The sequence below is a fragment of the Catharus ustulatus genome, chromosome 21 (genome assembly GCF_009819885.2).
Source record: "Catharus ustulatus isolate bCatUst1 chromosome 21, bCatUst1.pri.v2, whole genome shotgun sequence".
Classification (NCBI taxonomy): Eukaryota; Metazoa; Chordata; class Aves; order Passeriformes; family Turdidae; genus Catharus; species Catharus ustulatus.
This window is the reverse complement of record NC_046241.1, coordinates 6,405,785-6,432,513: the sequence shown is the minus strand read 5'-3', so window position 1 is coordinate 6,432,513 and position 26,729 is coordinate 6,405,785. Positions and strand designations below refer to the sequence as shown.

At 45.8% G+C, this 26,729-nt stretch overlaps 1 protein-coding gene across 4 annotated transcripts in view; it reads right to left on the bottom strand.

Annotated features, from left to right (window-relative positions):
- Positions 1-1,518: 1,518 nt before the first annotated feature.
- Positions 1,519-26,729, bottom strand: part of FUBP3 (far upstream element binding protein 3) — a 39,189-nt gene continuing 13,978 nt past the window's right edge. For 3 of the 4 annotated variants that reach the window (XM_033077391.2, XM_033077392.2, XM_033077393.2), the window contains 15 exons: positions 25,170-25,219; positions 23,599-23,670; positions 22,830-22,887; positions 20,093-20,255; positions 19,151-19,249; positions 17,142-17,246; positions 16,615-16,717; positions 15,874-15,974; positions 14,590-14,731; positions 9,911-10,071; positions 9,186-9,259; positions 8,599-8,675; positions 4,727-4,798; positions 3,899-4,026; positions 1,519-2,888 (listed from right to left, as the gene is read on the bottom strand). In XM_033077391.2, the coding sequence (XP_032933282.1) occupies positions 2,880-2,888; positions 3,899-4,026; positions 4,727-4,798; positions 8,599-8,675; positions 9,186-9,259; positions 9,911-10,071; positions 14,590-14,731; positions 15,874-15,974; positions 16,615-16,717; positions 17,142-17,246; positions 19,151-19,249; positions 20,093-20,255; positions 22,830-22,887; positions 23,599-23,670; positions 25,170-25,219 (1,414 nt within the window). In that variant the 3' untranslated portion in view covers positions 1,519-2,879. The remainder of the gene's footprint in view (positions 2,889-3,898; positions 4,027-4,726; positions 4,799-8,598; positions 8,676-9,185; positions 9,260-9,910; positions 10,072-14,589; positions 14,732-15,873; positions 15,975-16,614; positions 16,718-17,141; positions 17,247-19,150; positions 19,250-20,092; positions 20,256-22,829; positions 22,888-23,598; positions 23,671-25,169; positions 25,220-26,729) is intronic. The other variant, XM_033077394.2, reaches the window with a different exon arrangement.

Below are 26,729 nucleotides of genomic sequence, written 5' to 3'. Positions count from 1 at the left end.
TTGCCAGCCTAATCCACATTACTGGGGGTTAAATTTGCCCAGAGCTGAGCAGATTTGGTTCTTTCTGGGCACCAAGACTTGGCTTCAAAGGCACCACAGCAACTCCTGGGCTGCACCACACCTGAGCCAGGGGACAGGAGGAGGTGGTGGCTGCAGACCCCAGGGTGGAAGGTGAGGGGCCTGTCCAGCCCTGGGGTGGGAGTGACCCTCAGACCAGCCCCAGGCCCCCCGGATGGACAGGGACCAGCAAAGCAGCAGGGCTGGAGCAGGGCATGGAGGAGCCCAGAGCCACAGCTCCTCATGAAGTGCTGAGGCATCTCTGCCTCAAACCCAGCCCATCGTGGGCTCACAACAGCTCAACATCCATGGCCTCTCCGCCCAGAGCAGGCAGCAATAATGGAAAACAAATTGGTGAACTTGGGAACGTTTCAAGCACTCCATCCTTCCAGGACACCAGACTGCTGATGAAACCCCAGCTTTGCAGGCACCATCTTAATGACAGGCCAAATTTCAAAGGCTTGCAAACTATTTCTTGTGCTGCTGCCCCACCCCCTCAATAAAAGGTTGCATCAGAAAGAGATATTTCCATAATTTATAGTATGGGCATTTCACTGGGGAGACTCACTCATCTGTACTTACAGATACATTTAAGAAAATGCATCCTCCCACAATCCTGCACCATTTACGACTATTGGCACAATCTGTAATCCTCAGTCTTCAATTAAGGGACACCTTAGGGTTCATTATCACACAATTGCTCCCTGTGAACCATGCCAAATGCTGTTTTGGCACAGAGCTTGGAAGATGAATTAGAAGGAAGTCTTCTCGGTAATGCCCACTCCCAATTCCCATCAGCAGCCTTTATGCCCTCCTCTAGCCATTTTTTCCCCCCTCTCCCCTCTTTCCAAGTGGCTTTTACTATCCCATCTTTCACTGTCTCTCTTGATTCTCTGGAGGTATATTTAGAGATGCTACATCTCCTTTTCTTCCGGCTCTCAGCGTGCCTCCCGCTCCCGGCTTTGCAGATGGGATCTTCTTTCCTCCCTGCCCCCGTCACAAACCCCCACGGCTGCTGAGCAGGGATGGGGCTGCCTCAGGGTGGAGGAGCTCAAAACTCACATTTTACAGGAAAGGGATCCCTGAAGGGGCTGCAGTTATTGCCAAACTTGGCCTGGGCACAATACAATCCAATAATGGTCCCTCCCATCCCTCTCCCACCTGTGCAGGGATGGATCCTGCACGGATTCAATCCCAAAACTGGGGAAGAGCAACAAGTCCAGAGCATTAAAACCAGGCTGCCAATTTCTCAGCACTAAAACCTTGACAGGGCTGCAGAGGAAACCTCCAGGTGTTAACACAGATCCATGTGGGATCCCCATCACAGAAACTTCCACAGGAATCCTGGGTGCCACAGCAGTGACAAAGTTTGTCCAGAATTAACACCGGTGCTGCCTTCAGTGACCACCCCAAACTCCCCAGGATCTGCAGAGAGGGAACAACAGAGTCCAACAGACGGGAAATACTTCACCCACAAGACACCTTGTGGAAATTTTATTATATAGAGTGTAAAATGCAACTGTCAGTCAAATAAAAAGAACACTTTTTTTTTTTTAACACCATGCTCAACATTATCCAATCGCGGTTCTTTATAGTTAGACATTTCAAGCATAAGGAAAAATAAGGAAAGAACCCAAGAACAGTAAATTCAGTACATTTAAAAACGGAATGTCCCGCAGGGCAATTAAAAATGCAAGAAAAAATAGCTTCAATTCCGTTTTTCCTTTAAAAATACACTGTTATCTGTACAAGAAACACTACAGTAAACATCAGAAATCATATTATCCCTTTTATTAAATCAAAATTATTTAGCGCATACTGTGGTTAATACTAGATTCATTTATTTCTCTAGGTAATTTGACAAATATTAGATAAGAAAATATTTAAAAGAAACGAAAAAGCAGAAAACACCTTGGAATTAAAAAATAGTTACTAGCTTTTATACGGTTTTATGTTCCACAGTGTTTGTTAAAGGTACTAATAGCAGATTCATTTTAATATTAAAAATAACAGTATTTATATTTCTGAGAGCATAGAAGAAGTTTTTTTTCTTTTCTTTTTTTTTTGTTTTTTCTTTTTTTAACAAGCTTGGAGGTCTTAGATACATAAATGCAACTAGCAATGGAGACATGAAAACATGTATTGCTAAAAAAATTAACACGTTTTTATATTACCCCTTTAGACTCTAGAAATTATACAAACCCTACAAAATGCCCCCCCCCGAACTTGCAAACAGTAACTGTTTCAAATACAGAAATCATATCATTAATTACAATACATATCATAGTTCAGTTTTTTAAAAATGCAATAAAATCAAAGACAGCCAAGATACAAGAAATTAGAAGTAAAACATTTAATGAATTTACATATTTAAGAATATTTAAATACTGTTTAATTTTTTTTTTCTTTTTAAGATTTGTTACATACCACCTAAGACTTCCAAGCCACTCTTTCTGTTCCAACAGAAAAGATCGAAAATTAAAAGGAAAAAAAAAAACCACACAAAAAAACCCACATGTTGAAATGTCACAGCTCTGGGGCGCCTTTTGGTGCCTGCAAATTCTCTGGCTTCTATCCAAAAAGAATCCCGGAGGTTTGTTTTAATATAAATTTGGAAACAAAATTACCAGCATGTCCATACGTTTAGTAAATCACTAATTGCTCCTGATTCTTAGAAAAGTTCAGTATAGATTATCCTACAGCTAGTGTTTCACAAACAGAAAAGTCTTCATCAAAATGTTGCAAATCTAGAAACCTCTGTTATAAAAAGGTTTTCTTCCACAACGATTCCAAGGAAAAAAAATTGCCACGAGGACCTTGTTCTACTGCTCCTGCAAAGAAAGAGAGAGGGGAGAGAAGGAAAAGTTACCGAGCAGCAGCAAATTATCAAAGCTGCCGAGCCCTCCTCCCCCGGCACAGGTCTGTCCCCGCAGCTGAGCCAGAGCTCAAAGGATGCTGCGAGCTGCCAGCACAGCCCTCTGCCCTAACGCTGGCCCAGAGCTCTCCTGCCCCTCACCAAACAAGATCTCTCTTTCTAGCAGGGCAGGCTCGGGGAGGAAGGGAGAGAAGCCCTTTTATCACCGCGTCCAGGTCACACTTGGCCAGCGCCCGCGGCGAGCGCCGGCACCGGCTCCACCTCGCCGGGGAGAGCAGGGCAGAGCAGCTGCTGGGGCCAGCATCCACAGCAGCCTCTGCTCCCAGAGCCAGAGCTAAATGTGGAGCCGTGGGGACGAGTGTCAGACCACAGCAAGGTGCCCCCTGTGCTTTGCACAAACTTTTTGCTGCTTTGTTTGCTCCGTGAAGCTCCGGAAAGCACCGAGTGTGATCTGGATAAATCTCACACAACTCTCCAGTGGGCTGAGTGACAGCTCAGGGGAGATTTTACTTGGAAGCAGGTTAATACAAATTGTTTTCAGCAGTTTTGGTCTCTTTTGGGACAGGGAGTTGGAGAGCACACAGTTCCTGTCCCAGTAGGAGAAAAGGCAGTGCCTGCACTCAGTTCTGGGATGTGTCAGTACTGCACTGCCTCACCAGCCTGGCTTCAACATGCACTTATTTTAATTTCCCAAGGTCAAACAACTGCCTGGGGACTATCAGGAAAGGTTCTCAGGAGGAACAAATAACATCCCAATCCTCTCCAAAAAAAAAATCCCTCACCCACCCTGTACAGGAAAATAAGACTCTGATGTTGAGGCAACGCTTCTGTGATCACTTCCTCAACCACAAAACATCTCTGCTTCCCCATGTGAGCCTGAAGGAGAGTCCCTACACCAGGGCAAGTCCAACAGAGCCAATTGCCCAAGAGAAGGAGCAGAGGGGTTTGGGGAAGGTGAATACAGACCTGGCTGTGGGCCTGAGCCTGCCCTAGTGTCTGCCCGTAGTAGGCAGCCTGCTGTCGGTAATACTCTGCCCAAGCCATTGTGTAGTCCGGCTGGGAACTTGCCTGAGAAGCAGCACTGGCAGCATGACCTGGAGAGAAAGAAGAAAAAAGGGAGAGATAAGCAATTCCAGAAGTCCAAGCCCAGGTTCAGGGTCTCCTTTTGCCAAGCTTCAAGAAGAGCCAGTCCCATTCCAGCTGCTGCAGACACCTGACAGAGCGACACCGGCTCTGCTGCGTGGGATGGCAGGATGGGCTCCAAGCTGGACTGTGAGGGACAAGCCAAGAGCAGCAGAAAGCACCCAGAGCATTCCTGCAGCTGCAGGGACAGGCTGGCAGCCTGCACACCCTCATCCTCAGAGGCACAAAGCCTCCAGCAGCTCCACGTCAAAGCAAGTCCAGAGGTCGGGATCATGCACTCGTAACGCGGTGGAGAGAGCCAGGCCTCTGACCTTCCACGAGCTCTCCTACCCTCTCACAACCCAGCTCCAGCTTTCTGCATTTTGCCAGCATCAGTTCCTGCATGCTCTGTGTTTCTCCAGGCAGGCTGGCTACAAGCACGGGCACGAAGGGGCTGGGGCTCAGTGGGAGCAGCTCCCCCGAGATGCGACAGCACAACCGAGAGCTTTCTGTGGGAGCACTACATGCACCATCACCAACAGCACAGGACCAAGGGGCATCTGCAAAGGACTGGAAGCTAAAAATGGCAGGGATGGAGATGCAAGTCATCAGATTAGAGTTAACTCCTTGCAACAAGAGCTGATTCATCTCCAGTAAGCCTCTTGCACTCACTCTGTTTTTTGAAATACTCCTCCCATGCTTTGCTGTAATCGGGATGGCTGTTCTGCTGCTGGCTCTGTTGGCCTGTGCAAAGATGACAACAAGGGGCACGTCAGTATGGAACAGGTGACAGTTTCCAGCCAGTGACATCTCCTCTCCACCAGACAGGCCCTGGGTCTACCTCAGTTGCCCAGACTTGACACTTCAGCTTCCACTTCTCTACAGTGCTGGGCATCTTCAGTTCAGGGGAAGCTGAGGAAAAGCTCGAGTTCCTGATCTCATTTCATCTGATGAAGGGCATAAAGCCAAATGTCACCCTGCTGGGACCTTCTCAAGCCAAAGCACGTGGCTGGGAGCTGCCCAGTCTGCAATCAGCCACCCTGGGCTCCCAGTCTGCTTGCACTCAGTGCAGGAGAGCTGAGACAGCTGAGACCTGTCACCTCCACAGAGCTGCCAAGGGCATGGCTGTGTTTTGAGTCACCTCACTTGTTTCTCAGGGGCTGCATCCTTCACCCCTGCTCTTCTCAGTGCAGCAGAGCTGAGGGACCCCTGTGGGCAATGCCCCTCCATACACCCTGCACACACACGAGCCTTCAGTGCACAACCTGCACAGCTCTGGGGCAGCCATGCAGCTCCTGGCTCCTTGAGGTGCCATGAGCCCTGCACAGGTCACTGCCCAGGGGTACAGCCCAGGCACCACTGCCCAGAGGCATAGCCAGCTCCCCTGCACACAGGGCACAGCCCAGGCATCACTGCCCAGGGGCACAGTCCAGGCATCACTGCACACAGGGCACAGCTCCCCTGCACACAGGGCACAGCCCAGGCAGCACTGGAGAGGCAGCCATGACATCCCTGAACAGCCACAGCTGGCTCATGGTGCCATCTCCAGGCTCCTGCACTGCTCCAAGGGAAGCAGTGCCAGTGTCTCCTCACAGATTCCAAACCTTGGGCTCCACCCAGCACAGACTCCCTGTCTTTGAGCATGAGACACCTTCAGCCCAGCACATCCAAGTGTTACAGCAGGGAGAGCCCAGCCAGCTGGGACAGAGGAAGGATACCTGCCCTTGCCACACTTCCCTGGATCCCAGTGGGAGCACAGAGCCCTCAGTGACACACAGGACAAACAAGCAGCAAACAGGGAGCTGCAGAGATGCACAGCAGGAGTGGGGAGCACGAGCCACTGGGGACAAGGAGAGCAGGCAAGGACAGAGGACATGTGTGAGCAGAGCTCATCCCATCCCAGCTCCATGTGCAGCCCAGCCCTGACACCAGCCCAAGGGGGGCTTTGAAGTGGGGGGAAGGGGGAAAATAATACACTGCAAGTGTGAAGTGGGTGGAGGGAACAGGGCAGCAGTGTCCTGTCCAGGGGCATAAAAGCGGGTTAAAAGACTTGACCAACGCTACAAGTCAGGACCTTTTCTGGCAGAGGTCAAGGCTGCCTCAACTGTCCACCTGCTAATGCCAACAAAGGACCTCCTTCAATGCCTTTTCTTCTCGGAGAATTACAGTCCACAGCAGGCTGAAAGGACACGCAGCTAAATGCATTTCACAGCAAAATGTTTCCCCAGCCAGTTAATTTATTTAAGATGGGGGAAGTAATTAAAATCTAAATACATGTGTAGGGGGTGGGGGTCTGCCCCTCCTCCCACAAGGAGGGCACTTGAGGCTGTCCCCAGGACGCCGGCGCTGTGACAGGGCTGACAGAGCTGTGACACACAGGCTGCAGCACTCAGCCAGGGAAGGGACCCTGCACAAGGCTGATGGCAAATTCAAAAGTGCAAAAGCAGGTATGTACCTATTTCTTACAACAATCCTCCTACACCTTGGTGAGCTCCACCTGAGCACTGCTGCAGCAGAGGAGTGGTGGAGGTTCTTAAAGCATTATGTGTGTGTGTCCTCTCTCCTCACCCCGCCTGCCTTCATTCAGTGTGCCTGGCCACAAACAGGAGCAGGGAGCATCCTCAGCACACATGGAACTAGGGAGCCAACATTTTTCATCAGGCTCAACAGCAGAAATAAAATATCTGCCTCCCAAAGATAGCAGTGTGGGACTAAACCCACACAGGGGAAGGGCAGTGGCAAGGCAGGAAGCTTCAGGGGTTTTGGGAGCCACCTGAAACCTGACAGTGTAAAACTGTCACCACTGTGATGACAATAATGAGTTGCATTATTGGTCATCAGGGGGCTCAAGGGGGCTTGTGCTTCCTACACCAGGCTCCAAAGCCAGGAGGGGTGAGCCTGAGACACGATTATCTGCTGCAGGAAGGGAGGTTCTTCTTTCCCCAGGGACTGGGGGGCAGCATGAGGGGATGTTTCAGGAAGGTGAGGAAGAAGTTAAATTACCAAGGTGAGTTTCTAAAGCCATCTTGCAAGGCAAAGAGCAATGCAGTTTTATAAGCATTTATTCCAAGGCTCTAAGGAAGATAAAAGTTAATTTTATTTGTGGAGTTTTCCCTGTTGCACTGACTGCTCTGCTTCCCAAAGCTCAGGGAAGTTCAGAGCCCTTGGGGATGCAAAGCAAAGGAGCAGAATAACAATTTTTCCTGTAAAACAAGTTAGTGAGAAAATAACTCTTCTTCAGTAGCACACTATTTCACTCCTGTACAGAAGAAAAGTCCACAGAAGCCCACCATGGCATTTTAATGTGCTGAAACCAGAACAACTGCTGACCTTCTCCAAGACCCTAGAGCTCAAAGGGAAAGTCATCATTTTTAGACTGTAATTGCTAAGAGGGAGACTCATACAGAGTTTAACACACACTTTCCATGCAGCACTACCATGTGCCACCACAGCACACATTTCAGAAGTGCACCAAGTTAACAAAGCAGCACTAAGATTTTCAAATTTCACAAATTCACAATGACAAACACCCAAAGGTGATCAGTGTTACAGGGAATCACAAGCATGATTGCAGGCATTGTCCCTCCCATGATTCCTCTACCTCAGGCACCTCAAATGGTAGGAATTTATATCAAAGTTCATAATCTACTTCACTGCTAAATGAGCCTTAGCAGTGAAAATCATCTGCCATTAAACACCTTTAAAATTACCCTCCCCACACACACCTTTTGTTGCTTAGTTTTAGTTTAATGAGACCAGATGATTAAAAAACTCTTATTTCTTAAAAAATTGTGACAGCAAGGGTCCTTTGGACATTACCAGATCACATGAGCTCTGAGATGACCAAGCAGACATGAATCTGCTCTGTTCAGGGCAAACCATTCCCCTGGCTGCTGGAGACACAGCCAGATGTTGGATGATGCAGCTACAGCATCACCACCAGCACTGACTACTTGAATTTTTCTGGAAAGGTGACTCCCCATTTCAAATTGCTCAATTTTGACTCAACAGGTTTTCAGGGAAAATGATCAGTACAGGAGCCCTGCTTAACCTTCCTTCCATTTCCTGCATCCCTCTCCCCTCTCATTCCATCAGTCAGAAATATGAACAGTGAAAAAAGCTTATAAGGAATAATTAAATAAGAAAATACCAAGAAATTTTAAGGTCAAGAACAAAGAGATGGGAAGGCTCAGCACTAACAGTGTGACTGTTAGGGGGAAATGTGGTTGACAAGTGCTTGCCTGGAGAATCCTGGGAAGAGAGAGCCAGAGGCAGAAATGTGTTTGTTAGAAAACCAGGTTTTCACCCAAAGAAAATAAAGAGGCAATAAGCAGTGAAGCACACAGAAAGCAAAATCTTTCCACAGCTTTCAGCTTGCTCTGAGCTCAAGCACCACCACGTGCCTCCACACACCTTTCTGCTCAGGAAATCATCCTGCAGTTTCCACACACGTGGTCTCATGGCTGAACGTGCCTTGTGCAGGCACAGAGCAGAGACTGCAAAGGGAACACCAACCCTTCTCCAGCCCAGCTCCTGGCACTTACTTGGGACTTGCTGTCCAGGCTGCTGCCACGTCTGGTAGGTGCTGCCCCAGCCCTGCGTCATGAACGCCTGAGGACCACTGCAGAGGACAAAAAGCCATGCTCAAGTAGACAATAAAATACTTACCAGGCCACAGACATGAAGCTGCCCACAAGAAGAGAAGCTGTCACTTATAGCCAGCAGCTGCTGAGCAAACAGGTCAACATGGGAGCAAAAGGAAAGCTGTGCAGGTGTGAACTGCTATGTCCTGCCTTGGTATCAGCCTGTTCCTGAGGCCAAGGTGAAGATACATCACTCTGAACAGCATTCCTTGTGCTCTGTGCAGTTCAGGCTTCTTCCCATGCTCTCACTGCACTAGAGATAGGAATTTTGGAGATGCCAATACCTACCTGGTATATCATTTAATAGATGAAATCTTTCCTGCAGTCAAGCTTAAAAGGATTGAGCTCACTTGCTTTTGCTTCTGAATGCTCAATCTTTAAAAGGCTCCACTCAACCCCACCCCTTCAGGGTCCTCCACCCTTCTCCCAGCACTTTCTAGCTCCCAGCCATTCCCCCAGCCCATGGGTGAGGAGATGCAGCAGCTTACTTTTGATGAGGTGTAGCAGGTGCTTGGCTGAACGGATTTTGACCAAATCCTCCAGGTCCACCCATGCTGGTACCCTGTCACAGAATCCACAAATATTTAATGCCAGCTCCAAGTACAGGGTGGTACCATGAGTAGTAAGAAAGGAGAGAAGATAGCCTGGATCCTGAGGTTGGTGTCAAGCCTTCTCCTCTCAAGCAATTCAGTATGAAGGAAGCTTTTCAGCTTTGCCATGCCCCAGTTCAGTGTTTTCCATACTTTTTTACCAAAGTCCCCCATTCTGTAGTACTGCAGCCTGACTTTATTAAGCTTCAATACCACAGCACTGCATTAAGTGTAAGAAAAGTCATCCTGAACTTACTGAGCAAGGAGTTGAGTGTTTTACTTTCAGGACAATGCTGCCAGGACTGTGTCATTCTCACACAGCCTTCCTTTCAAAAGTCTCCTTTGACAGCTTTTCATACCTTATTATTGCTGTTCTTCCCTCTCATATAGCTGTATGTACTACCCAGGATTATGTCAACAGTCAAATCCTTCTGGGACCACAGCAAAAATTAACCAAATGGATGCTGGAGGGCCATCAAGTTCAAGCCAGCTGCTAAGAGGCAAATGGTTTTGAAGCTGAATAAGGCAAGCATGTGCATCCCGTGCCATCCTGTGAGTCCAGGCCTACACATACAACAGCAGGTCTGAAAGGGACAGAGCAAGAGAGCAGAGATGGAACTTACACCAACTTTCTCATCTATGAGATGTCTAGCGAGCTCGATTTGCTGGGGGACCCCTCTGATTGTGAATATTCTGACCCCAGGGTCTGTGTTTGGGGGTGGGTTTCTCTGCAGCTCCACGTGTGCTCCCGACTGCTGATTTATGCTCTTGATGTTCTCACCACCTGAAGAGAAGAAAGCCAAGCTGTAAGGAGGGATATTCAGCATCTCTTTCCATAAAATCCTATCAAAGTCAGGTTCTGGGAATGGATTCATATCAGATTCTGGGAATGGATTACAGTTTCAGACACCTTCTGTGTGATTCAGGAGAGGTGGGCTGAGGGTGGCAACAGAAAAGAAACTGCAGCACCTGAGCTCATGTTGCTACCTCACAAACATAACCTGAAACCTTGAGCTACTGTAACAGCTTTTGGGCTCACAGATCCTGCTCCTTAAAGAACACACAAGCCCTGCTAAATGCCCACTGCCAAGTTCCCAATAAGATGCAGCACGACTGGGATACTCTTGGAGAAAACAGATGCCAAACCTGCACTGACTGAATTCCATTGTTTTTGCACAGCTGCTCAAATCCTCTAGGAAATGAAGGTCACCTGCAATCTAAACATGCTGCTTTTTCTTCTTTTTTTATTTCCATCACTAAGGGAAAAAGCCACAAGCCACATAACAAAGTCTGAGCCTTCTCCCAAACATGAGCTGTTTGATAGGTCATTGCCTTAAAGCAGCCTCTGCTGAGGAGGTTTCCCATTCACCCTGCAGCCACACATCCCTCCAGAGCCATGGCAGCACACGATTCCAGGCTGTCTCCTGCTATTTCAGAGTTAGCTGTGCATGCAGTGAGCATGTCTGGCTCGTTTGCCATCTGGATGCACAAGAGCACAGGAGTGCTTCCAGCAGGATGCAGCAGAGCCAGTCAAAGTGGATCTGATTTCCTCAAGACCTGCTAGGTCTTGGTCTCTTCATGAAATTTGCTTAACAAAAGCCTCAGCCAATGTTACAATGCTTCAATTCTTCTTTTGGAAGCTCACACAACTTACAGACCAGCTCCACTCAACTGGAGAAATTAAAGGGTGTGGGGAAGGAAGGAGTTTTACAACTTTCAAATCACAAACCAAAAAAATCACCAGCTCAAAGGATAGACAGCAAGAAGAACAAAGAGCAAAGGAAACCAACCACAGATTTTTGTTTGGCTTTCATTAAAAAGAATCTCCAAAAATAAATGCCTCAATTTTGCTCACATTTCCATCTCTATACATCCAGCACAACTTCAAAACAAACTGTGGATGTTGCAGACACTTGTTCATTTCATTGTAATGGACTCGTGACCTTTTTAACATTTTAAAGCCTTCTTGGGGAAGGGAGGAGGAAAAGTTGCCAAAGGGCAATTAACTCTTTCTAAATGAATTTTTGAAGATGCATTTAACAAAAGATAATCATGTCACATCCCTGGGCAGACAACAGGGATTGTACTGTGCAGCCAAAAGCCAACCCACTTACTTTCAGTCAAGCATGGGAAAGGAGTAAGATGAAGTTTCAAAACCAAGAAGGTTTTTTTTTTTTTTTTGTGTCATGCTTTTGTCTGATGCAGATTTGTTTGAAGCTCTGGGTTTTTACATATCGAGGTGAGATCTGAATCAACAGCCATTTCATCTGCTTAGTGAAAACAGAGGACCCTTTCAGGCAACACAATTTGAAGGAGTGGCACAACTTCTTTTACTGGGTGACAGAGGCACAACCAGAGGTTGCTACTTGCACTGCAGACTAGTTTCTCCTTCCAAAAGAGGATTAAAAATCGAAGCATTCTCAAACTGGAAGCAAGGAGAATACAGATTTCAAATCATTGCCCCATTTAGCATTCAGCACCAAGCCTGTGGCTGTTGGGGCTGTTTCTACAGCAGCTCCCTCCTACACCACACAGAATTAAGTTGCTGCCTCTCCAGGTTTGGAGAGAGGAACCAGAAGGACTCTGTGCCCTTGTCCTCTTCACCCTGCAGCCTGGTACATGTCAAAGTGCTCCCTCCTACCCCAGGGCAGCCTCCAGAGCATGCAAATGCCGTGACGCAGGCGCCGGTGCCGGAAGGAGCTGTGCTCCCCACGGCGAGGTGACCCGCTCGGCACATGGTGGTTGTCTATAGAGCATTCATCCCCCTCCATTCTTCCACCTGATGGGGGGCAGGAGTGATCCAGGAGCGGCCTCCCGGCTGGATGTGAAATCCTAAAGCAATTAATCAAACGTGCTCAAAGGGCGAGCTGACAAGAGCCAGGCCGGGCGCGGTATCTGTCAGCATTGCCGTATTTATCATGGAAATCCAGGGGGGCCCAGGGAGGAGGTGGCTGTTTCCAGGCACCACCAAACACAGACAGACTTTGACATGTGTATGGTGCTCGCCTCCACCCTTCCTCAGAGCCTTTGGGAAAGAAAAGCTGCACCTACCCAGCCTCCAGGGGAAAAAGCCACGTGCAGGATCTGCGGGGAGCCAAGCCAGCTCCTAAAAGATCACGCTCCCAAACTGAGATGTCCACAAGAAATAGGCACCTGATCTTCTGTCATGTGTGCTGAACAAATGGAGCTGAGAAACTTCCCAGCCTCCCTCTTTTTTCCTGCTTCTCCAGAGGTCACATGGAGCTGGGAGAACGGGAGCAGATACCAGGTCAGATCACACACAGCACACCTGGGCATGTGGCTGCAGCCTTTGCCTGGGTGCTGATCTCAAGATCAGGCCCAGAGCCCTCAGCCAGATTTTACAGAGAGGGCCAACAGCCCCATCCTGTATCACAGCAAGGAAAAACACCCAACAGCTGGAAACTGCCCAGAAACTGTCAGGGAGCACAAAGGTTTTGTAATTGGTCACTGTTAAGAAAACCCCACTAAATCCCCTCTGCCCTGCACTGCCCCACAGGCAATTGTTGTTATTTCCTCCCCATCTTACATCAATGTGTGGAGAGTGTAGCACATCCATGCTGGTCCAGACCCCAAAAGGCAACGCTACAGCCATCACTCACTTGACAAAAGTGAAGGCTGCAACAGCCTAAGAGCACAGGCACTGTGAGAACACCGATTACAAGGTGGTATTACAATGCTACCAGCACTCAAATCACCATACAACTAGTAATTAGTCACTCCAGAAAGCTTCTGATCTGGCCAAGTAAGAATCCCTATTTTGCTGTTGTGGAAACAAAGGTAAAAAGCCACCCTTCACCCCCCAGTGAGGCTGTGCCAGGCCTTGCACTTGAATGCTGGGACATTCACTCCACTACCTGCATTTATCTTTTCAGCACACAGTGCTCTCTGTAGTCACAAATGCTCCACTTCAGTGCACTGCTGAACAACAAGTGACCTTTTCTGATCCTTTATTAAAGATGACTAATGGATACAGCAATAAAGTTTCATTATAATTTGATTTTTCTGTACATGTAAGACTCACTCATGGGCTTAAAATTTACTTTGCTTGATCTTTTGGCCAACTGGTTCAGTGAGGACAAGCATAATCACTGCAATTTCTGCATAATGGGGAAAGCAGGTGGTTTTCCATACTGAAAAGTTTTCAAGTTTGTGAACAGGCTTGTGGCAAAAAACAACATCTGAAAACAACTGCAGCTACAGGGCTGACCTACCTGTGTCCCTGATCATCCAACAGGGCAGGAGCTCAGGGTGCTGTGGGGCCAGGCCCACGGCAGGGAACAGCAGGGACGTGCAGGAGGGAAAGAAGCCACAACAAGTCTCACCACAAGTTCCCTCCTGCCAGGAACACTCAAAGCCACTGAAACTTGGCCCAATGCCCTCAAGTCTCTGCCTCCTTTTCTGCTGCAGCTTATCTATTCCTGTGCTGTTCTCTGCTGAGGCAAAAAGCCAGCTGTGATTACTGAAATACTACTTCAGGCATATGTCATTCTTTCTGAAATAAGCAGATAGAAAAATGAAGCCCTGCCTTGGATAGGTCAGTGCACGAGCTCAGACACATCACAGCAGTTCAGAGTTGGAGAGCTTGTCTGCTCCTGGCTCTACCCTAAGTCCTGCCACTGCCCCACGTGCAGATGTGACAACAGCTCCTGCTCTGCTGTCCAGGTTGAGAGGATGACTCCTCATCCATCTCCTTAGCATGGAGAGATCCACTGGCCAAGCAGCTCCATGGCATGAACACACTCAGTCAAGTGGCACAAGGTGGACCAGGCTTCTGTGCCAGGTCAGGCACCAGCACAGAGGCTGAGAAATCCTCCTACTTCACTCCTCATACCCTTCAGGTACAGGGTTGTAAGCAGCTACTGTTATTACCACACTCAGAGACCTTCCATTTCCTCACACAGCACTCACAGAAATCCAGCACGATGAAATGACTGCTCTTGTCCCTGATAAACTGTCCTTCAAACGAATTCTCTGTAAAAAGAATCCACAAATGAACCTGCCTTTTCTCAGCCAGCTGCTTGTTACATCAAGCTTATTTGACAGCTCTGCATGAAGAGCCTCTCTTACAGCTTGTGAACAAGGGCCTGGAGAATACAATTATGGGTGAGAACACCACAAAGAAAACAACCACAAGTGCTCACAGCTTATTCCTATGCTGCATTCACCAGGCACTAAACACCTACAATCACAGAAACCCCAGAGCTTCACTGTCAGGCAGCAAGAACATGACCATCCTGAGAGAAGGATTGCAAGCTGTGGCATTTGGAGTCACCAAACCCACCTTTGCCTATAACAAGGCCACACTTATCAGCTGGAACAGTGTAGGTGATTTCCTGCATGCCCCCAGGTGTTCCAACACTCCAGTCCCCACGGCCACGACCTCTTCCTCGGGCAACAGCCAAGGTTCCAAAGCCATCTCGTTCCTTAGAAGGCAAAACATGTGTATCAGTGTTTTTATGTTGGCTCCAATGTACATTAAAAACAAAATAAAGCCAGGTAAGTTAAACTGCCTCACAATCAAAGGCATTGAATTGAGATATTCCTGGACCTCAGTTTCACATTCAAGGTTTTGGAGCACTTTAGAAAAATGCCAAGTTATGTAGGTTACAGTTGCCTTCCTGAATCATATTTTTATTTTTAAATGCATGCTTTCACATCTGCTGAAATAAACCTATAAACAAGCATCAACTACTAAAGGACTTTCAATTTGTGATTGGGGGGGGGGGTCTCTTTAGAGTGGCACTGGCACACACAAAAGTTGCTTTTAAACCCTTTCAAGTGTCAGCCTGCTGGAATTACTCAGCAGAAATGCACATTTTCCAAAACTTCCAAAGGAAGCTTTTAAGTTAAAACACATTTAAAGGACATAGCTATTTTGGGTAAGTGATTTTTCCAAAAGTAAATGCCATGGGCAGTCAGAGGCCATCATGACAGACCCCAACATTTAAGTCAAATTATGAAATCAAATACTCAAACCAGGTATTGGGGCTAGAAGAGATAAAGATGGACAAATTACGGTCCTTGTTGGACAAATTATGTTCTGAAATTTTCTGTTCCTCATAATACAAAGGGAATCTACAGCCTCCTTCAAGAGTCTGCCCAAGTACTTCACCCACCTTTGTACTTGTTGCCTCTGTGTAATGCAATGTATTGGTGTGCCTTAGAGCACAGTGACACAGACCTGAGCCCTCAGCACCTTCCTGTGCCTCCACCACACCAAAGGGCTGAAGGTGAGGCACCACTGAGCACTGGCAAGGCTCTGCAGCAGAGCCTCCAGTCACTGCCTGATGCTGATGGACTCCACTCCACCAGCTCACTGTTTCCAAACTTAACAACAACTAAACAGGAGATAGATGTGGAACTGTGATGATGCCTCATAGGCATGGGAATGGAAGTCCTTCCCACAGCCCACATCACATTAGAACTTCCACCATATACAAACCAACTCAAATCCAGCAGCTCTGGGCAGCAGCAGGTGTGGCCTACCAGGGGAAAACTGACCATTGCTGCTTTTCAGATGGCCTCCATCCCTCCTACATTGCCAAAAAGCAATTGCAGAACCCACCTGTGCTGTGAGGATGAGCTCACTGATGATGTGTGCTGCGTGCTGACACCGATCGGGGAGCCCCATGACCTGCGCGACTCTTTCACTGCTAATCCCATCATCTGTGGAGAGAGGTGGCAAAGACTAAATTAAAAGCAGAAAACATCCACTGGCCAACAAAAGCTTCCTTCTAGCACCAGCACTGCTGGAAGCATTTTCACACCACAGAACTATCCCAGGAGCTACTGCTTCCCTCCACCTTCAGCCCCTCTTCCCTGGACTGAAAGAAGATAAAACCCAGCCCAACTGCAGAGGGAACAACACTCAAAAGAAAATACTTTCAAATGTCAAAAAGCCATGAAAGAGACTGATATAATTTTAAGAGGAAAAAGGCAGCTTTGATAGGTGATCAGACAGCCAAGGACCCAGAGAAAGTTACTCAGAATTAATCAACTCCTGATCCCCAAAGGCTTTAATGTCCTGAAGGAGAATTCTTTAACAGGAAATAAAAGATTTTTGTTATTTTATTTATCTGTGTAATTACCACTCGAGACATGACTGTTGTGACATCTAATGTTTGCAAGTGAGCTGTATGTAATCTTACTCTCTGAAAACCAGGAAGTGCATGAGGAGGCAGCACATCATATTTAAATGGGTTTCAGAAAGAGACACAATGCACCTGTAAATGAGGAAAGCCTGGCTGCTGGAACCCAAAAGTGGAACACTGATCAGAAAGCAACGGCTCTCCATCCTCACACAAACCTGGTTTAAATTGAATCCTAACTCCAGCATCATTCTGAATCTTTTTGATCATTTCTCCATTTCTTCCTATCACAATTCCAACAGCATACCTGGGCACAGAGACCTGATGGGAAAGGCAAAGGAGTATGAAAGTGCAGAGAACTAGACTGAATGACTCTGATTTTACAAGGAGATGCTCTTAACTTTGAGGATGGGCCATGTTAGGTAGCTCCAGGCTACAGAACTGCACCACTTGAGAAAACACACGTGGCCACAAATTCCTTCCCCACTAAATGAACTCTGCACTTCAAGAATGCAGCTTAAAAAAAAAAAAAAGAAAAAAAAAAAGACAATTATAAAGTGCCATCTGGGAGTCCATGAGAACTCCTCCTGTTTGCAGAGCCAGACTCAATTCTTCTGGCAAAAAAACACAACACATTTTAAAAAAAATTAAAAAAAAAAGCTTACAGGTTACAAGAGCAGTTGGATGAGTCCCCCCACTACCCATCCCACAGGGAGGTTAGCAGGGTGCTGAGAAGGAAACGTACCTCTATGCTGCCTCCTCCCATCCTAGCACTGAAATCACTGCGCACGCCTCGGAAGTCTGCCTGATCTTTCTCTCGGATGATCTCCAGTACCATTTCCCTCGCTTGCTACATGGGGAAAGAAGTTACAGTTAGCTTCAAATGGTTCTGCTTGCCCTCCTGGTGTTAGGGCCTCAACAGTGGGGAATGGTCAGGCTTCAGGCAGAGGGATGTCCATCTGCTGAATGGGGACATCTGATTTAGGAATCCTTTTACCACAGTTTGTTCTTGATGGCACCTTCTATGTCTGACAAAGCCTGCCAGGTGCACAAGGTGGCAGTTTCTTGGGTGTGATTGCTTCCTCCAGTCTTTCAAAAAGGCCCTTTAACTTTAAAAATATCTTTGACTTTTTTGTTTTGTTTTTTTTTTAAATTTAAGGATGTGAAGGCCCTTTCCTACTGACAGAACTGAAACCAGTACAGTAAGGTAGAAGCTGCTGGTAGCATGGCCGAGATCATACCCATTAAAAGCTACAAGGAGGCTGCTGGGCAGCACTGAGCTTACTGACTCTGAGAAGCTAAGTCCAAGTCTGTAGCAATCCAGCAAGACATTTTCTGAGACAAATGAATATTTTTCCTACCTACAGGCAGCACTCAAGGCCATTCACAAGCCTGCATGTAGCTCAGCTAGTGAAAGCGTACCCTGGAAATCAGCAACCAGTAGTCACCAACAAAATAAAAAAATCCTATGTCAAATCCAAGCATTTGTTTCTCTCTACTACCAGTCAAGCTTTTGACATCTTGGTTCTATTTCCTAGCTTGAGGACATTGGTGAATCTCTCTCCTTTCATTTTTACATATTTTCCATGTCCTCAAGGTACTTCTAACAGAAAGAAACAACTCAAAGACATTTCAGAGATGCCAAGACAGAAATAGGGGTGATGGAGAGATTTCATATGGATTTGAGGGAGTTAAGAAACACTGCAGCAGCATCCACAGAATCCCACCAAACCCAAATTCATCACACTTCTTAAACACTTCCTAAGTGTGCTCAGCTTTAAGTGCCTCAAAGATCTTCCAGCCTGTGCATGTTTCCTTGAATGGAAGATGTGACAACAGCAAATCTTGCAAAGGAGAAGCCACCTGGGAAGTGGCAGCACAGAATATGATTTGGTTAAAAGTAGTTGTCTCTAAACTCCTTTGACACAGCTATACCTCCACACCAAAAATTTCAGGAGGGGAAAAAAAAAATTAATTCTAGCACTTGCAATAAGAGCTTTGAAAAATACTACCCAAACACTATGCCTGAGCAACATCAACTGCTGCAGCAATTTATGATTAGGGAGATCCTATGAAACAGAACTACTTCTATTGGAGACAGGAATGCTAAGCTAGATTTAAGTACTTAGCAAGGTATGAAAGGCACTTGCTGGGAAGTGGAACGTGCTGTGGCTAAACCTCAATGCTCCAATTCAGGCACTCCCTTCATGCTGCAATCCCCAGTCCCCAGTTGATGGGGGGCTTTTCTCTGAAATGCAGGTACATCCACATCTGCAGAACCCTGACACAAGCAGACTGAGGCACCAGTATTAAGCAAACCCCTTGGTTTCAGGAGTTGTTGTGGGATTGGTTTTTAATTGCCTGCGTCGATTGGCTGTCTGAGGTAGTTTTGTGAAAGGTTCTGTCTCAAATGTGTGACTCAGTCACTAAGAACCCATTTGCTTGAGTGACACAGAGCTCTCAGTTTTTGTCACACAGACTGGAAAGCATTTCAAAACCTTCTCCAAACCCTCCTCCTCATCTCTACTCCTAGCCCTGTGCAGTTTTTAGGTAAGTGACAGTTCCTAAGTCATGCTGTAAACCAAACTACTCTGGTGCTTTAACTTGCTCTACTCAGCCTTACAGAACAAACAAAACCAGGAAAATATTATTACATTTACAGTTGGATTTGACTCCATTAGATGCTCACAAATACACTCAGGTTTAAATCTCTCCTCAGTTCTCCTGGGCAATCAGTTTGCTTTTGTTACATACCTGTACTTTAAATGCATCTCCAGTAATACGGAGAGGTTTATCTGCTCCAGTGGGCAAAGGACCATCTTGGATCATAATCATTTTCACACCTGTTCGCTCCTGAAGAAAAAGCACAGAGCAATTTTCTAAGCAGAGTCCCTAAAACAAGGGACTAGATTTTGGTTACTGAAATTATGAAGGTCAAACCAGCACCGTTACAGAATGCACAAATTCAGGAACAGTCCTAGAAATTGCAGAAATTGTGCTGCTCTCCTGTGGTTCTCAAACAGCTGAAATCCTTGCAAGAAGAACCCCCTCTACCTTGACTGCTGACTTTCCAGCCCTCTCCAAACTCTGAAACTGTCTGCATGTAACAGTTATTAAGTGACCAGCCTCCAAACTATATGACAGAGGTCTAATCAGGGCACTCAAAACCCCTCCATTTTTAACCCTAGATGTTTTGCTATAACCATCTATTCTTTAAAAACTTGTACCAGATGGAGGAATAAAGAATGTCCAGGAACACAGTTTATACATAACACAACACTTAATTAGAAAGGGGTGGGATGAGAAAAAAAGATGACATATGGCAGCTTTACCACAGATCAGCAACAAAAGAGAAGCAGAGCACTCTACAAGAGCATGGCTGGCATTAAAAATACTGCAGAGCAGAGCAGACATGGCCCTTCCTTGGCTACAGGGATCCCTCCTAAACAGCACACACCAAGTGCTATCTACAGCACACGGGATTCTGTCACAATTCTGGCAAAACTCTACTTGTGTAGCTGAGTCCACACTGATTTTGTAACACCAGACTGGATTTGAGTCCAATCTCTGAAGGAGAAGAGTAGTCCCTGCTGGAGAAGGTTAGAGCATTCAAGGCTCTCCATTTCAGCCTGTTCCAGTGGCTCTAGAGAAGCTGCAGTAGGGAAGAGAGCCCTAAAGGAAATGCATCTTGCGCACCTGCAACTGTTTTATTGTTTCACCTCCTTTGCCGATGACTAGACCCACTTTGGATGCCGGGATCAAAATCTCCTGAATGGTACTGTTGCCATCAACATCGTTGTGAAAACCAGGTCCGTTCCGACAGCGATCTACAATCTGCCCCAGTAGCCGCTTTGCTTGTCTTTGGAAAAGAATCGAGGGAAACAACCATTAGACAACATTGCTCCATGTGCCCAAGAGACCAGGAACCATCGGAATGGAGAGGAGAAGTGGAAAGATGGAGGAAACCATAGTCAGCACAATGTTTGCCTTTTTTTTTTTTTTTTTTAAATTAAACTCTTTGATGTCTATTTCCCCCTATCATGATTACTTATAAGCAGTTTGGTTTTTGAAGGGGAAGAGAAAAGGAAGAGCAGCAGCATGCTCTGACCTCTTAGGAAGTTAAGGACAATAGTTGAACTACACCATTTGGGGTGCTTACTTCAAATGAAGATGCTCTGGGTTTTAACTTTGCTAACACATACACAATAACGAAACTCAAGCTCTGTTCTCCTTCTCGGTCAAGACAAAAAGACACACACTGCTCTGATACTACCACAGGCCATGGATTAACCATTCTCTGATCAGTCACAGGCAACTGCTTTGCTCTTCTCTACCTGCTCTTACCAGCAGCACCAGAACACTGTCCTAACACAGCCTCTGCTCCAAGCAGTAGGTGCTGAAGCTACACCGCGAAGCGAGGCAGGGATACTGCAGCAGCCACCAGTGAAAGAATGGGTTCTTCTACTCCTGGTGAGAAGAGACACACAAAGAAGCATTTGGGAGATTAAAGATCCCTTCTCTAAAATCTTTAGCATGTCAGAGGTAACTGACAGGGTTTCCCTTCATCTTGAAGACTCCTATACCAGCATATCCCATTCCTGCCCTTGTCCCACAACCCTTCTGGAAGCAGAAGAAATTCACTGGTTCCCTGTAGAGCCTAATGCAGCATCTTCCCCTCTCTGCACTTCACACCAAGCCATATCAGGTACCCTAAGGACAACTGACTTCTCTCTGGAGATGTGAAGAACAGTACAAAGTCATCCCTTCAAGCAGACATTCCCCCAAGGCAGCTCAGGAGGGGGTGCTCTGGGGCTGCACTCAGAGCACAGCACTGCTTGCCCTTGACTCTCTCACAACAAAAGGGAAAAGGGAATTTCTGGAAGCTCATTTCAAATATTCTGGAAAAGTCTTAGGAGGTTTTATTAATTTGCCTTCATATCTTGTGTAAAGTTGTTTTAGTGACAATACAGAGACCACAACAGTTAATGCACAATGTACTTCAGATGAGAGGGGTCACTTGGAAATTAACTCTTAGTTTGTCACTGGATATAACTAATGAAAACATTCCTCACAAAACCCTTCTCAGAGAAGTCCGATACCTAGAATTGGTTTCCTTATATAATTTTCTTTTTCTACAAGTAGCCTGAAAAAACACTAGAAACAACCAATTTGTCAAGAATTTTACCACAGAAGTAAATTAAATTTCACTTAATTCCATGTCCATGTTCTGTTTCACAAATTTAATAGTCTCACTTTTAAAATCTACTCATATTTTATTTAAAGACAGCCTTGGACACGAGTACATTTAACTGCTTATTTCAGAACCATGAAGTTTTAACTACACCTCTTCCCCATTTTCCCCCAACTGCATCTCATGAGGCATCCCAGCTTTTTACTATTTTGCTCTTGTTCTTAAATATCCTTTGCTAAAGGGGGAAAACCACTTCAATATCAGCAAGAATACACTGCCTGCCCTGTAATATGAGTTTGCCAATTATATTTATTCTGGCTCACTGCTTGCAGTATTATGGTAGAATAAGGAGATTTAAGTGCCCTTAGATCTCTTTAGGAATGGAAGAATGATGAGTGTCTTCTCTTTAGAGAGACAGTCTTTGCACCAATGTATTTTCAAACGCAACTCAAAGATTTCCAGATGGATTTTAAAAAACCCACCTACCCAAAGGCTGGGGAGAGAAAGAGCAGCTCCATATGTTAAGTGTGTTCCTGTAAGCCTGAGGATCCTGGATCCAGTTCCAGCAGGAGGTCCTCAACTGGTTTGTGAGAGTCTCAAACTCAGCTCCTGGGAAGGGGGAGGGAGGAAACACTGTCCCTAAAGTTTCTATAGGTCTAAAGATAGAAATCCCTGCTGGCTGGCCACGTGTCTCTACCATGCAAAGAGCAAAATCAAGACTTGGGTTCAGTCCTTTGCTTCTTGTTGGCAGCAATGCAGAGACAAGCACCCAGTGGGCCTCATGCTGCTCTGCAACATCACCAACACCTCCAGGGTATCCTGGAGTGGCACCCACAGGCTTTAGAGGCCTCATGCAGCCCTTGTTCAGCTGGAAGGATGCTCATCTCAATAGGAGTGGGGAAGCGAAGGGGAGAAGAGAAGTGCCCTTCAAGAGCTCAGCTCAGTATCCTGGAAAGCTGCAGTTACAGAACTGCATCCTAGGTGCCCTAAGAGCAACCTCACCCTGCGGAGGGGAATTCCAAGGAAATTTCTGCAGAGGATTCAAACTGCAAGTGGAAAAAATGCCTTTGAGGTGCACAGTTTAAAGCATCAGACCAAGAGGTTCTATGCTCCAGAGACCCTCACGTTTCTCTAGGCCAACATTTGCTGGTGTGGCTAATAACCAAGTAGCACCACTGACAGAGCACAGCATTAGGGAGAAGAGAAAGAAGGAAAAAGGAGAGGAATGAAATCAGAACTCACTCAATGCTCTCTGGTGTCCCAGTGAGTACACAGGGCCTCTCGGGCATCCCACCACTGTCTGCAGAGGAAACAAGGAGAAAACTTGTGATACATGCAATTAAAAATGTGGCAGCTATCTCAGTGACCATGAAGCACCAAAGGAAGCACCACCCACCTGCACACATAGCATGCTAAAGAATTCAAAGACATCCAGGATCAACATATTTTGAATTATTTACTGGCTGTCTGCATTCTTTTAAAGCCTTCCCCATCAATCAAAAGGAGGGGTAAAAACTCAGATAACATTGATCAACAGTTCCCTGTTCAGCACTGCAGTACAGTCTTCCCCAAAGCACACTGGCACCAAATGATCCCATTTGGACAAACGGGCTCATTTTTGTCATGCAAAGCCAACTGTATGGAGGGCTGCTACCAACCCTCCTGAAATGCCTTCTGCCAGGAGCTAGAGCTGACCAGACCAGCCAGAGGCAAACCACAGAGCTGAGTAAAATGAGAAAACTCAACAGCTTCAGGTCCAAGCACAACACAGAATGTTCATTTGCTCTGCAACCATCTGCTGGTGAAAGCCAGCTCCCTCAGTGTTTCATTCCCCAAACCACCTGACAAACCTGTTTTCTACCCTGCTTGGGAGGTGGGTCCCACCCCACAACAGCTCTCCCATGGCTGGCTGTATCCATGTAAATGGTGATAACACACTGTGAGCACGGGAAGTGCCTGAACACCCTTTGACATTATAACATCCTCACCCACCACACAAAGAGGGGCTTACCTGGAGCAATTTGAATTTTGCAGCCAGACTCTAGCTGAATCCGTGAGATCTGCTCTCCTCCCCTGCCGATTACTGAAATGAGTTCAACAAGCATCAGAACAAACTGTTTTTCCTGGAAACTGCAGAGCACCTTCCCCCTTTTACTCCACTGCAGCTGTCTATAAAGGAACAGTTTGATTCCAGGATTGCAGAAGAGGCATCCACAGCATGACCAAATTTATCATAGCAGAAAAACATGAAAATACTGCTGAACATTATTCTATTTGCTTGGAAAAACAAAACATAAAGGCCTGCCTTACACAGGAATGGAAAGAAATAAGTATGAAAGAAATAAGGCACTAGTCTGGGTGACGCTAGGAGAGTAATTTAAGTACATCTTGTTCAGCCTGAACCAATAAGCCAGTTATTTGGGGTACTAAAAAAGGCAAGCACTTGTTTCTTTATAATTCTTTTCTTTCTAATTCCTGTCATTTTTTGAATGGCCACTCTATCTGGCTGTCTGCACTCAGACAGAACCTGAGATGCTCTACCAACCTCCAGGGAACACAAATACCCATCTCCCTTAACTCTCAGAGCTGACACATTGCTGTTTCACAACCAGACACTCAGACTGTGCCAATCACCATTGCTACCCTTCCCAGACTGCAAAAAACAGCAAAGCTCTCGAGTCACCCAGCTCCTCCTGGCTCAGGCACTCCCAAAGCATCATCTCAGCTGTGGGGTTTCATCACAGAGATGATGACTTTAAGCTCCTCTCTGCCAGGGCCAACATCCTCCACGTGCAGCACCAGGAGTGGTAAATGAAGAGGTCTGGCAGGAGAGGAGGGAGCTTTTCCTTTGCAGGAATTTGAGTTGCAGTCTTCGAGTGTCTTTAGAGTCGGGACAAAACTTGGCGCGCTATGGGGTAATTACCACGGCCTGTTATTTTCCTCTTTACTTGCCATATATCAAATTGGAAGGGATACACAGAGACCCAGCAGTGGAAGAATCTATGCAATCACTGCAGTAACACATCAGCAGGAGGTGCCATTGAAAGCCAGAGTAATGATCATTAAGAGGAAGAGTGAAATTAGGATCAAGCTTGAAAGAGAACAGTATCAGGAATGCAAATCTAGGAAAAACTCTCATCTGGTCGTGTTTCCCTGCAGCAAATGTGTGAGAAATTTAAAATTCTATTTAACTTGCCATTAGTCAACTCATATTTTAACATTTAAATGTTGTTTTCCTTCCTCAGCTCTCACAGTTTTGCATACTCAAAGTAAAATGATGCAATGAAGGGAAATAAAATCACTTTTGACTTGTTTATGTACTATGCTAATGGGAATTTAAAAGAAAAAAATCACTAAATGCCCAGTAACTTCTACCAAACATTCTTGTTTTTATTACTGGGACACCAAGCTTGTCCATGAAGTTTGCATCTGAACTTAAAACACAAATCCTCTGTTCCCCATGAAGATAGCATTAAGCAAGGCTTATCCAAAGCTAATAAGCACAAAAACTTGTGTCAGAATCAACAGCATTCCTGCACAGGAAGCACATCAAGAAGCATCAAAAGCATCCAAGGTACTTACTAAATCCAACCATTTTATCAGGCACTTTGAACTCTTCTGTTATTACAGCCCTAAAAAAAAAAAAAAAAAAGAAAAAAAAAAAGGAAGAAAACCCCATCAAAGTCATTACAAAGAACAATTTGGAAGAAACTACACCCCTGCCATGGAGCCAGGGCTCAGCACAGGGATTCTGCACACACAAGGAAAAGCACATCACTGTCAAAATAATTTGTTTTGGAAGGGACCTCTCATGGATACACAATTCCTGCTATGCTGGATCCATTTCCAGTCTATCTGCAGTATCTTGAATGGAGCTGATGGAAGAAGCTCTTTTTGTCATTCTTGCTCCAGATAGATTAAATTTAAAAAGTGTAAAGTTTCCTTATACTGAGCCTGGACCTTCCAAGCAGCAGTGTCTGCCCAGTGCTTCTGATATTCTCTTCCCAGGACACACCAACCAAAGCCAGTCCTGACATGAAATCCCCTTCTGATATTCACAGGTTTGGTGTCTCAGGACTCTTTTTTTTCACCTGCTTGTCCTTATCATTCTTTTCCTTGGAATTAATAAAAATTGCCTTCAATTATCCTCTGAATTTTTACTATCTCAATATCTTCCATATCTACTGCTCTTTGGACATTTTTAATGTTTCTGCTTCAGAACAGATCACTCAAAGTAGCTTCCTAAGACCTGGCCATAGTCAAGTAGAAAGGAATTAAAGCTTGGATTGTTTTTTTGTTTATATGGAACTTGCAAATATGCACTATTATAGAATTTGTTCAGAAACCTCAAAAGCAGTAAGATACCTGCACAGTAAATGCAGGTTTTGTGGGGAGAGATATTAAAATCTTCCCATTTTTAGCTTTAGATCAGTTAGGAAAAGTATAAAATACACACTAGACTTGATTAGCTAAGTTGCAGATAAAACACCAACACTGCCTACTCCTTTCTAGGATGGGCTAGTAGGAAATTAGCTTTAAGTTAACCATTAAAAATTTAAGGTTCTACAGCCCTCATGCACATTGTTTGTCCCTTCTGCTGAGGCCCCAGACAGCTGGTTAGGATGGAAATGCACTACTATTCACCTTCAGGCTAATCCAGCTTTAGAAATGTTCATCCCTTCAAAACAACACAGAAAAACTCCTCAAGAGCAGGATTTGAGAAAAAACTGAGAATTAATTTTACATTTTTATTGGATGCTGAGACATGCTGGATGACAACTCATACTTGCTTCAGTCTTCTCAAACCATCTTTGACAAAGGAGTCATCCCAGGTCATATTACATAAAAAAACTAAACAATAACATCAACAAGAACAGTAACATGTCTGTTTGATACTTCCACCTTTTGTCAAAATGCCAGACCTTTTTTCACTTTTTCTTTCTTGTCCCCTGCCAGGGTAGGTGAAGGAAAAGGAGAGAGAATTTTTTTTTTTTGGTCCTGCAGATTTGCAGAGACCAAATCCAAGTTTCACATCAACTACTTTTTTTTTTTCATCAGAACAAACAACCCAGGCTGGAGAAAACCCAAGCTGACAGTTTTTCCACATTCTCAACCTCTGACTTCCTAACACTACTACAGATG